The following is a 12,598-nucleotide window of genomic DNA, read 5'->3' as shown; positions in this document are numbered from 1 at the left end:
CTGCTATCATTAGGATGCCAACTGCTTAGATGTTCATATACTCCCATTTAGATGAATATTGTCTCATGATCCTCACGAAGAAACGGGGTCGGGGGGCGGGGGCACACACTTCTTATTGTGTCGTCCTCGCCAGTTTTGGGTCCTAAATGGCTGTCAAAGTGTACCAACTTGTCGGAATACCAACTCAGACATCTCATGTCCAGGTGAGAGGCAGGATTTATGATCTACAATAAACATACAGGAAGCGAGGAAGCAGCAGACCACTCGTTGACTTAAACATAGGGAGACCGGAAGTGATCACAGCGCCATCATAGCTTTCTGTAACATTTTGATGAATGAAAAGAAGCTTAAAATTTGTCTTTGTTCTCATGCATTGTCCTTTCTTCCTTATTATATTAAAGAAAACATGATGAACGCAATCAATCTCTTCTCGTTCCTGGCTCTAGGGAACTGGTGGTGATGGTCCTGGCTGTTTCTTGCCTACACATGTTTGTTCAAAGTAACTGGACCGGTCCTTCGCTCTTCATCGAGCTCTCTGACATTCTGCCCTCAGCCCTGCTCTCCTCTCAGGTATAACAACAACCTATTACTCTCTTTTGTCTGCTACCTTTAGCGCTTTGCTAGTTTACCAAAGCCTTTGTTATAATATTATTTTTTTTTCTATACTCCATTTATGCTGCATTATATGACATTGATTGCACAATGAGAAATGTCTTATTGTCTGTTCTAGGGCTGGACATGAGAGTCCATCTATTAAGAATTGATCAGTTTTGTGCAGATTGTGGCTTCATTGCAGGTTCATGCAACTGAGGCACTATTGATTGCAGTGATGCAGCTGATGATTTAGTTTCCTCTAATTTGTAGTCTAAAGTGGAAACAAGCCTTCACAATGGCAAAACTCCTCATTGCGACAGTAGCTTGATCACTGTATAGCAAAAGCAGTGTTTCCCCCAGAAAATGTGTTAGTTAAGGTGGTGACTCTCCAGAGGGAGGGAACCGGGGAAGGGGGTGGGTGGGTGTAAGGATCGGTGTAACTCGGCCTGTCGCCATCACGTCTCCACCTCGTCGCTGCCACCACAGCCTGGGGGGGCAATTGACGTAGGCCGGCTTTGTCGCGTGAAGAAACCTACAACTTTTGGTTGTGTTTTCCGCTCCATTTGCTGAATGGCGATATACGATATATATCTCAATATTTTTTCCGTAAAGTAAAAACAAAACAGTACTGATATACTAAAATAATGACTTACAAAGTCAAATTAATGACTTGCTGTAAGTAAGCGTTTGCAATAAGCGTTTGAAAAAAAGAGTTATAAGTGGGGCCACATGCTGACATATGCTCAACTCATCATGCTTAATTTATTACAGTATTTGGGAAGCCTGTAGTTGATTTTTATTATGAAAATGTTATATTTTATCAACATGTGATAGTAGGGACCCTGCCATTCAAAACTAGGCTGCTACATTACTAATGATTAATGTAACTACAGCTGAAAAATAGTACAATAGCAATAGGAAAGACTAATCATCCCTGAACACCATGGAGTTCATGTAGGCTTTATGAAGCAGTTACATTATTATATCAACTATCAAAGACAGCTTCAGGAAACTCTTCATTTAACATAATGTCCTTTTTTGCTGCTTCAACACAGCTCAATCAACACAGAAAAGGGTAAAGTGAAATAACCTAGTTGTTAACTGTAGGTCAATAATGCTTGTCTTTCTCTCAGACAGACAGGGCTTTGCTGTCCATAACACGCACGCACGCACACCGCACGGTGAGCTAACGTTACGCTAAAAGCTAATTAGCCTTCACCTCAAGGACTGTGAGCGAGCTGAGCTGCCGCTTATGTTTCTAGAACGTCTACGGGCTCATAGTGATGTTACTAGTAGTTGACTTGGAAGTGTTTATTATAATTTGGGGAGAGTCCGCTGCCTTATGCTTACCTTTCTGCTCATTCCAAGGAAGGAGCACTGACTCCATGCGCTCTGAATACACACTGCTGATTGGCTGTTACATGCACTCTGAATACGCACTGCTGATTGGCTGTTACATGCGCTCTGAATACGCACTGCTGATTGGCTGTTACATGCGCTCTGAATACGCACTGCTGATTGGTGCGTGTAACCAATCAGATGGTTCTGTGGGTGGGACAATGCTGCAGAAAATATATATGATTTTTTTTAAAGAAAAAAACAGCCTGAATGTAAGGTTTGTGTAATTGGTGTCAGCAATTTCAATTTTTTACCATTACCTTATAATTGTTTGCTTTTTTTATTAAAGGAAAGTGTATTTAGAATGTGACACAGGCTATTGAAGAATTAGTGCCGGGGCCACAGTAGAAACTCTACAGTAAAGTTTCCACAGTCAGTGATCGTTTGCTGTGCCATGTCATCTGCTGGGTTGGTCTACTATGTTTTCTAAGGTCCAAGGTCACTGCATATCTCACACATTTTACATGCAAGCACATATAATGGTATGCATGTTTTTTTGCTGAAATCGTAACAATATCTGATATCAATACCGGATCAGGACACTCCTAGTCTCAACAAAGTTGCTAAATTGCCAACACTGAACCCCCCGCTCAGTCTTCATATTCTCTGACAAAAAAAGTGCTTTACTATGTGTGCATGAGCAAGGCCAACAGGTAGTGCCAAATGTTTTTGTGGAGGGCTGCCACAAATAAATTAATTATTGGGAAACACTGAATACATAGATTATTTAAAATAACTTCAGTTTAAATGTGTTTTCTTTGACAGCCTCAGTCCATGGTTGAATCAATCCACTCTTGCCTGCTCCTGGATGGAGAATCTGTTTACAGCCTGGTGGCCAACCCGTTCCTCCTCCTGCTGGCGAGGGTTATTCTGACCAAATGTTCTTCAAAGATGAGCAGTCTTCAGGTACAGCAGTCATTGGCCTTACACATACCACTGTGTGACTAGTATGGCAATTTTGTTTTTTGCATTTTTCTCGAATTAGGTTAATGAAGACGTTGCATTGCCATCTTATAGTTTGAGATGAATGATAGAATGCTTTTAATGCTGTCTTTTTTTGTCTTTTGTAAGGGAAATAAACATTTCTATGTATTTTTGGTAAAAAAAAAAAAAAGTACACTGCATTTGGAAAGTATTCACAGCGTTTTACTTTTTCCACATTTTGTTATGTGACAGCCTTATTCCAAAATGGAATGTATTCATTATTGTCCTCAAAACACACAATACCCTGTAATGACAATGTTAAAACGTTTTTATTTTTTTAGAAATGTTTGTAAATTTATAAAATACTTATGTACATGTGCGTTCTTGATTTTTTTACAGCCTTTGCCATTAAGCTAAACAATAATCTCAGGGGTATCCTGTTTCAACTGATCATCCTTGAGATGTTCCTACAGCTTAATTGGAGTCCACCTGTGGTAAACTCAGTTGGTTGGACATGATTTGGAAAGGCACACACCTGTCTATATATAAGGTCCCACACTCAGTGCTTTGCAGAATACAAATAAAGCATGAAGCTGAAGGAATTGCCTGTAGACCTCATGAGACAAGATTGTCTCGAGGCACAAATCTGGGGAAGGGTACACGAAAACATCTGCTGCCTTGAAAGTCCCAAAGAGCATAGTGGCCTCCATCATTTGTAGTTTGAAGAAATTTGGAACCACCAGGACACTTCCTTGAGCTGGCTGGCTGTCTAAACTGAGCGATTGGGGTAGAAGGACCCTAGTCAGGGAGGTGAACAAGAACCTCTCTGTGGGGAGAGGAGAACTTTACAGAAGGACACAGCCATCTCAGCAGCAATCCACCAATCAAACCTATATGGTAGAGTGGTCAAACTGAAGCCATTCCTTTGTAAAAGTTTGCGAAAATGCACCTGAAAGACAGACAATCAGACAAACAAAATTCTCTGGTCTAATGAGACAAAGTTTGAACTCTTTGGCGTCAATGCCAGGCGTCATGTTTGGAGTAAACGAGGCACCGCTCTTCACCAGGCCAATACCATCCCTACAATGAAGCATGGTGCTGGCAGCATCAAGTTGTGGGGATGTTTTTAGCGGCAGGAACTGGGAGACTAGTCAGGATAGAGGGAAAGATGAATGCGGCAATGTACAGAGCCATCCTGGATGAAAACCTGCTCCAAAGTGCTCTTGAAAAACAAAAAATCAGTCTAAGCCTGGGTCCTTGGAGAGGGGGTCCAGACTGAGGCCAAGAAAAAAAAAACTCACACAAAGGACATTAAATACATTAAAAGAGCAGAGCTGATGCAACCAGCTGCCACTCCAGCAGTGCCATTTCTACACACAGCAACAAAAGTTAAACAACAACAAAAAAATAAAAAAATAATCAACCAATAATATACGTTGCGCACATACAATTGCACCATGCATAGACAAGCAACCAAACAAAAACATAATTTCAACACCTACACAGGTGGCCTCTGCGGTCTTCCACGCCATCGTCTGCTGGGGTTCGGGGAGCATGGCCAGAGACAGGAGCAGACCCAAAAAAGCAACCGAGAGACCCTCGGCCGCCCACCAACTCTCGGCCAGTGTCCAGTCCGCATGGATGAACGAGGATGCGTCCAAAGAGACCGAGGCATCCGATACACGCTCATTCAGCCATGACACCGTGAAGCCCGTCCGTCCCAGCACAAGCTCCGCAGCCCTGTCTCTTCATCCGCATCTCCTCTCCTCCAGTCTTTCCAAACTGACTCTGGTGTGTGAGGGACCCAGCAGCTGGTCCCCACGGCCAAAAGGCTCCCGGGAGGCAGATCCAGAAGCCCACAAAAAAGCACCGCAGAAGTCACGAAAGTGCCACCCCTTGTCACACGGTCCCAAAGGGTCCCGAACCAAAAGGCAAAAAAAAAAAGAAAACAAGAGGGAAACACCAGGAACACAAAAGGATGACACAGGAGCACAGAGCTCCTGCCACCAGCAGCCAATATAGCGACGCCATCTTGGGAAAAGACAAAAAAAAATTTGGGCCTCAAAGATAACCAGACGTATTGAAGAAAAAACACAGCAATTTCAATATGAGCCTTACTTGCTTGCTCCGCTGCTCGAGCCCTAAAAATAGTGTCGGACTTTGTGTGACTTCTTCTGGAGGCTACAATACATTGTATTACTTGAATTTGTTTTCACGTAAAAACCTTTATATTCGGCTATGATTTTGCTGTGGAGGTACGTCATCATCAGTTACATTAAGGGGAAACCCTGGATCCATCTGAAGCTCGTTTGTAATCTACATTTTCATTCACAATCTAAAAAAAAAATTAGCTGAGAGATTGTTCGTATCTTAAAAAAAAAAAAAAAACATCAAGCCGCAGCACTACTAAGCAGAGGTACTGCTTCAATTGTGTTTGCTGTTGTGATGATGTTAACAATAAAAAAATCTGTCGACATAAACGGACCCATTTTTCTTAAAAAAGGCCCCTCTGGTTCTTAACCTTGTATGTTGACATCAACTTAAGCAGCCACTTTTTTAGTGAGAAGAGTACCGTCAACCAGGACTTGATTAGTTGTTCCTCATAAATGGGACTAACTCAAAAGTGATTGACTATAGTTGTCTGCCTGAATCATGTCTATCATGAGATCACATTTGTGTACATTCCTTTGCCTTGACAAAATGGTTACCTTATATTTGTGTTTTTTTTTGTAGTTGCTCCCCTGGTGGACTCTGCGCTACATCAACCTGCACCAGCAAATCCTGGAGGCGTGTTCTCAGCAGCTTCTCAACTTGGCACTCACAAGCATGGAAGAAGGTCTTTGACAAACACCTACCCTTTCTTTTGCACCCACATAGACGGGCACATGAACACATAACACATGAATATCTGACTGTCTAAAAGGTGGTACTATAATGCCTTTTGACTGACAAATGTCATGATGTGAAGACAAAGAGGAACTGTCAAAATCTAAATGACAATTTTCTTTACAATTGGCTTTATTTGGCCACTATTAGCCTGCCTGCTATTTTCACTCATTTATGTTGAATGGAATGCACTGTATGTGATTTCTCATATCTTTGTTTTCTTTGCTGGGCAAACTGACTGCCTTATTGATAATTAGGTCGGATGATAAGGAAGAGGGCTCAGACCCTCAGGCAGCTAAGACGGAGACCTGAAAAACAAAAATTTGATTATCATTCATTCTTCACCTTTAAAGGGGTCATGTTATGATATGTTCTACATTTAAAATACTCTTTGTAGTCTACATAACATATAATGGTGGTTCTTCGGTCATTTGCATAGATTTTTTTTACTGTTTTCAAGCCGCTTTCTGACCGTCACTTCAGAATGCGCTGTTTTGTGGGCGGTCTTATTTACGTGGCCCCATTTCCGACAGCGTCTTCTCCCCACCCGTCACTATATGGGCAAATTCCAAATGGCTCATTTGGAGGAAGTATGAAGGAAGGCAAGATTGTTTTATAAATATCTCCGCAATGCCTCCACGTTTTGAATTTAAGATTTTGGAACTTTGGCAGATCCCAAATACACAACAGGGAGTACCAATAGTAATAAAGTTAGTTTTGCATAATAGGGTCCCAGCACTTTTTTATTTATTTTGTCTATAATTCACAATCCTTACTGTATGTGAGACAAGCACACATATGTTCTTTTTTTAAAGCATTCTATCTCGTAAATAAACGCTAGCAAAAGTCAGCTAACAACTGAGGTAATGGGAGTCGCTCTATTCCGTCTACAAAGCACTCTAAAAAACCTCCAAAAACATCCAACATTTTATATGCAGGCTGAAAGTATATATGTAATGCATTAACACGCACATTCATAGTAACATGTAATAACATATCTTGGTAATTTTAAGCATAATGCGTCACATTAATTTCACAGAAGCATTACAATGTTTGCGCTTTCTTTCAACAACAATGACTACAACTATTAATCATGGCAGACCTCATGAGAGATGACGAAGACTACTTTGGGACAAATGATGATCCCGAACCTTCTATTTATGAGCCTGAATATACAGAGGATGCGGTACAAGTTTTAGAAGCTGAGTGATAAGCAGACCCAGCAATAGCACTATTGCTTCTTTCAGTAGCATATAAATACAAACTATGAACATTATAAAACAATCACTTACTGTAAAATGTCTCCTCTCACTGAGATGCCGACTGGTGGAATGCTCGTATCCTGAAAAATTATTCATAATACTCACGCAGGTACAAAAAAAAAAGGTGGCCGCAAAAAAGCTGCTTTTCTTGTCTTTTTTGCCATTTCCGGTCTAAGTTGAATATGCATAAAAACTTAAAGGGGTCATATTATAAGTGTTTTTCTACTTTTAAAACACTTCATTTTGGTCTACATAACATATAATGGTGTTTTTTTGCATAGATTGTTTTACAGAACATCTTCAAGCCGCTTTCTGACCGTCTTATTTACATGCAGAAGTTTTCATCCAGGCCAAGTTCCACCCTTCAGCCATTTTGTAGTTGTTAATGCTTCCATATCCAGATTACTAACAGATATATCAGGGCATTCAATCGATCGCAACTGGACTGCTTGGTTTGTCCGAGAAGACGTTTCGCCGCTCAATCGAGTAGGCTTCATCAGTTTGTGCTACCGTGAAAGGCCACAGGACAGACACAATACAATTGAAAGTGCAAAAACAACTTTTGAATGACAAAATTCTACAATTGAAAGCCTCAGAGTAAAATCTGAAGAATTACTCCTCAAATTGCAAAATATCTTGCCTGAAGTTGTCTGGGAAAAGGTGACAAATTTCACAATTAAAGCCCAACTTGGACAACACAACAGAACCCAAAACAAGCAAACAAGAACGTTTTAAAAACTACAACTTAGTAAGAACACCTCCATACCACAAGCACTCATTTGGAGGCAAATAACTGAGGACTCAACTGATATAGAATTACACAATAGATGGGTAAATAATTTGTCCAGCAGAAATCTTACCCAACCAGAAAAAGATGTAATGGCAAAAGGGTTGAACTTTGCCATGACTCCACATCAGGTTCCTACAGTTGGTTTGATCAAAGCAACAGAATCAGCCATTAGGAAAAGCAACCTAACAGAAACTGAAGGGGAGCAAATACGGCTGAAAGTGACAGCAGCTCTTTCTAATGCCACACCCCCAATCCCAAACCTCTCCTTGGAGGAGAGGAAGGCACTAACATCTCTGAGCAAGGATGACAACATCACGATCCTGACAGCTGACAAGGGGAGATGCACAGTCATTCTCAACACAACTGCCTACCAAAACCAGTGGCTTACACTCCTCAAAGACTCCAACACACGTAATACTCAAAAGGGACCCCACAAGTGGGTACAAGAGAAGAATCATCGAGTATTTAAAAACTACAAAAGTCAGAAGCCATCAACCGAGAATTGTATTACCGCTTATACCCACAAGAAACCATCCCTGGTATTTATGGCCTTCCAAAAATACACATAGATGTGGCTCCCTTCACACCCATTGTTAGCAACATTAACTATGTGACATACAATATTGCTAAGTATGTGGCTGACATTTTAGCACCACCGTTGGTTGGTAAAACTTCACATCCTGTCCAAAACTCAATTGACTTTGTAGCGAAGATCAGAGATCTAAAACTGAACAAAAATAAAACTATGGTTTCATTCGACGTCACCTCCCTGTTCACCTGTATTCCAACCCAGGATGCAGTAGAGACAGTGTGTCAACGTCTACTACGTGATCACACCTTACAGGATAGATCCAAACTAAACCCAGAACAGATTTGCCTTTTGCTGGAACTTTGCCTTTACACTACATACTTTCACTTCATGGGAACGGTTTAAGGACAAAAACGTGGTTGTGCCATGGGATCACCTGTATCCCCAATAGCAGCAAACCTTTACATGGAGGACATGGAAAAGAGAGCTTTGAGCTCTTTTAAACTTGGACTTCCTTTTATTGTCATTCATATTTGAACTTTACAGTACAGATAAGAAAACATTTTGTTGCATTAGCTCATGGTAGTGCAGGAGAAAAGAGCAATAATGTGCAGATATGTGCAGATAAATATATTGCACTTTTGCATATGCATCCATGTTTATGGATGTATGTTATGTTGTCTTTATATTGCAGCGAGTTAATCCATTTTTGGGGGGAATTGAGTGGATTATTTTAATGCGTTCAAGAGTCTTACGGCCTGAGAGAAGAAGCTGTTACAGAACCTGAAAGTTCTGCTACGGAGGCTGCGGAACCTCTTTCTAGAGTCCAGCAATGAAAACAGTCCTTGGTGGGGGTGGGAGAAGTTCCTGCAGATTTTCTGAGCCCTGGTCAGGCAGCGGCTTTTTGCGATCTCCTGGGTAGGAGGAAGAGGAGTCCTGATGATCTTTTCCGCCGTCCTCACCACTCTCTGCAGAGACTTCCAGTCTGAGGCACTGCAGGCTCCAGTCCAGACAGAGATGCTGTTGGTCAGTAGGCTCTCTATAGTGCCTCTGTAGAATTTTGTGAGAACCGTGGGAGGGAGCTGAATCCAAGTGGGGCCAGTTTGCTCACCAAGTGCTGCGGGATGATGGTGTTGAACGCCGAGCTGAAGTCATTGGTACAGATATGTGGATGGAACATGGGTGAAACGCAGAAACCAAGAAGTGCAAGCCTTTACCGAGCACATTAACTCAGTGGAAAGAAACATCAAGTTCAGATGTGAGGATGTCAAAGACCGTAAGTTGTGTTTTTTGGACTGTGATGTCCACATTGGAAAAAGCAGGGGCCTCCACGTTGGGGTTTACCGAAAACCCATACATACCGATCAATACCTACTTTTTGACTTACACCACCCATTGGAACACAAACTGGGCGTTATCAGAAACCTACAACATAGAGCTGATAATGTTCAATAACAGCCCACAGGCCAAAGAGAAAGAGCATAGGCATTTGAGGGAAGCCCTCAAAACCTGAGGTTGCCCCAGCTGGTCGTTTGTGAAAAGTGTATCCAGTTCCAGAAACAACAAGAACAGAGTGTATGAGGAGGGAAAAGGTGACATACGCAAAAATATTGTTATTCCATATGTATCAAGTCTATCTGAGAAACTCAGAAGAGGTTTTAACCAACACAACATCCCGTACACTTCAAACCAGGCAACACCCTGAGACATCCTAAAGACCGGACACACCACACCCACAAAAACAATCTGATGTATGCTATCCAGTGTAATGATGAATGCACTGATTCATATATTGGGCAAAAAAAACAACCACTAAGCCGACGCACGGCACAGCATAGACGGGCAAACTTTTCAGGCCAAGACTTCGCTGTATTCCTGCACCTCAGGGAGAAACAGCACTCCTTTGAGAACAAAAATGTACAGAGGAGGACAAAGTTGAGGGAAGCCATTGGGGCTGCGAATCTTTGGGTGTCCCACGATTCGATTCAATATCGATTCTTGGGGTCACGATTCGATTCAAAATCGATTTTTTTTTCGATTCCACGCGATTCTCGATTCAAAATCAATGTTTTCCCGATTCAAAACGATTCTCTATTCATTCAATACATAGGACTTCAGCAGGATCTACCCCAGTCTGCTGACATGCAAGCAGAGTAGTAGATTTTTGTAAAAAGCTTTTATAATTGTAAAGGACAATGTTTTATCAACTGATTGCAATAATGTAAATTTGTTTTAACTTTTAAATGAACCAAAAATATGACTCATTTTATCTTTGTGAAAATATTGGACACAGTGTGTTGTCAAGCTTATGAGATGCGATGCAAGTGTCAGTCACTGTGACACTATTGTTAATTTATTTGTATTTTTATAAATGTCTAATGATAATGTCAATGAGGGATTTTTAATCACTGCTATGTTGAAATTGTAACTAATATTGATACTGTTCATTTTTGTTTCTCTACTTTTGGTTTGTTCTGTGTCGTGTTTGTGTCCTCTCAATTGCTCTGTTTATTGCAATTCTGAGTGTTGCTGGGTCGGGTTTGGTTTTGGAATTGGATTGCATTGTTATGGTATTGCTTGTATTGTTTTGTTGGATTGATTTAGTAAAAAAAAAAATAATAATAATAAAAATTGAAAAAATTAATAAAAAATAAAAATCGATTTAAAAAAAAAAAGTGAATTAATTCTGAATCGCACAACATGAGAATCGCGATTCGAATTCGAATCGATTTTTTCCCACACCCTTAGAAGCCATCTATGTCAAGGTTGAAAAACCATCCCTGAACAGAGGAGGTGGTCTGCGACACCACCTGTCTCCCACATAAAACACTATCCATTCTACCATTCCTAAAATACTCTGCAATTTACCCTCCAACAAATAACAGGAGTTACAAACATTCTGGTCACAGAAGGTCATACTTGCCAACCCTCCCGAATTTTCCGGGAGACTCCCGAAATTCAGCGTCTCTCCCAAAAACCTCCCGGGACAAATATTCTCCCGAAAATCTCCCGATTTTCAGCCGGAGCTGGAGGCCACGCCCCCTCCAGCTCCATGCGGACCTGAGTGAGGACAGCCTTTTTTCACTACGGGAGGACAACAGGGTGACAAGAACTAAATCATCCATACTAGAGATAAATTGTATTATTATGTTTATTTTACCTAAAAATAAATATATTCATTAATTTAAAAAAAACAAGAACAAAACGAAATACATTTTTACTCTATTTTGCTAAAAACATCAAAATTAATTGTATTTTTATTTTTATTTTTTCTGACTCCTTATTACATCCAGCCATAGAATTATACATTAAAATAAACATATTTGAAATAATTAATTTTAAATGATAATATTTCATTTAAAATGACCATATTTAATTATTAAAATAATTGCTTGTTTATCAACAACTTTAGCATTTTATTCATTACATTTTGAAGCTCTCAGAAGCCAAGTTATGTTATATTCCTTAGTATTTATTTATGCAAGTTTGAAGTATCAATTATCTAAACACAGTTTTGTTTGCATATTTTCAGGATGTAGATATATATATATATATATATATATATATATATATATATATATATATATATATACATATATATATATATATATATGTAAATGATAAATAAATGATAATATATGTATGTATGTGTATATATATATATATATATATATATATATATACATATATATATATATATATATATATATATATATATATATATATATATATATATATATATATATATATATATATACATATATATATATATATATATATATATATATATATATATATATATATATATATATATATACATATATATATATATATATATATATATATATATATATATATATATATATATGTATATATGAAATACTTCACTTGGTGAATTCCAGCTGTCAATATACTCCTCCCCTCTTAAACACGCCCCTAACCACGCCCCGCCCCACCCCTGACCACGCCCCCCACCCCCCACCTCCCGAAATCGGAGGTTTCAAGGTTGGCAAGTATGCAGAAGGTGACCAGAATGCCATTGTTGCCATTTGTTTACAACTGAATGGAGTGCTTACACGGCAGATTCCGACTATTTTGGACTGGTAGTAGACGATCCACAACGATCGTTCTGCCACACAATACCATCAATGCTAACAAGGGGAATTTACACTTTGTCCTTGGCTTTGACAGTTAGGATTGCTTGTTTGCATTAAA

At 39.7% G+C, this 12,598-nt stretch overlaps 1 protein-coding gene across 2 annotated transcripts in view; it reads left to right on the top strand.

The window, feature by feature from the left end:
- Positions 1–12,598, top strand: part of ttc27 (tetratricopeptide repeat domain 27) — a 120,921-nt gene that overhangs the window by 41,151 nt on the left and 67,172 nt on the right. For both annotated transcript variants that reach the window (XM_061964625.2, XM_061964624.2), the window contains 3 exons: positions 447–570; positions 2,758–2,898; positions 5,650–5,752. In XM_061964625.2, the coding sequence (XP_061820609.1) occupies positions 447–570; positions 2,758–2,898; positions 5,650–5,752 (368 nt within the window). The remainder of the gene's footprint in view (positions 1–446; positions 571–2,757; positions 2,899–5,649; positions 5,753–12,598) is intronic.

Source organism: Nerophis lumbriciformis, linkage group LG02, assembly GCF_033978685.3.
Source record: "Nerophis lumbriciformis linkage group LG02, RoL_Nlum_v2.1, whole genome shotgun sequence".
Taxonomy (NCBI): domain Eukaryota; kingdom Metazoa; phylum Chordata; class Actinopteri; order Syngnathiformes; family Syngnathidae; genus Nerophis; species Nerophis lumbriciformis.
The sequence above is the reverse complement of the archived record's forward strand: the minus strand, read 5'-3'. Positions and strand labels throughout refer to the sequence as shown.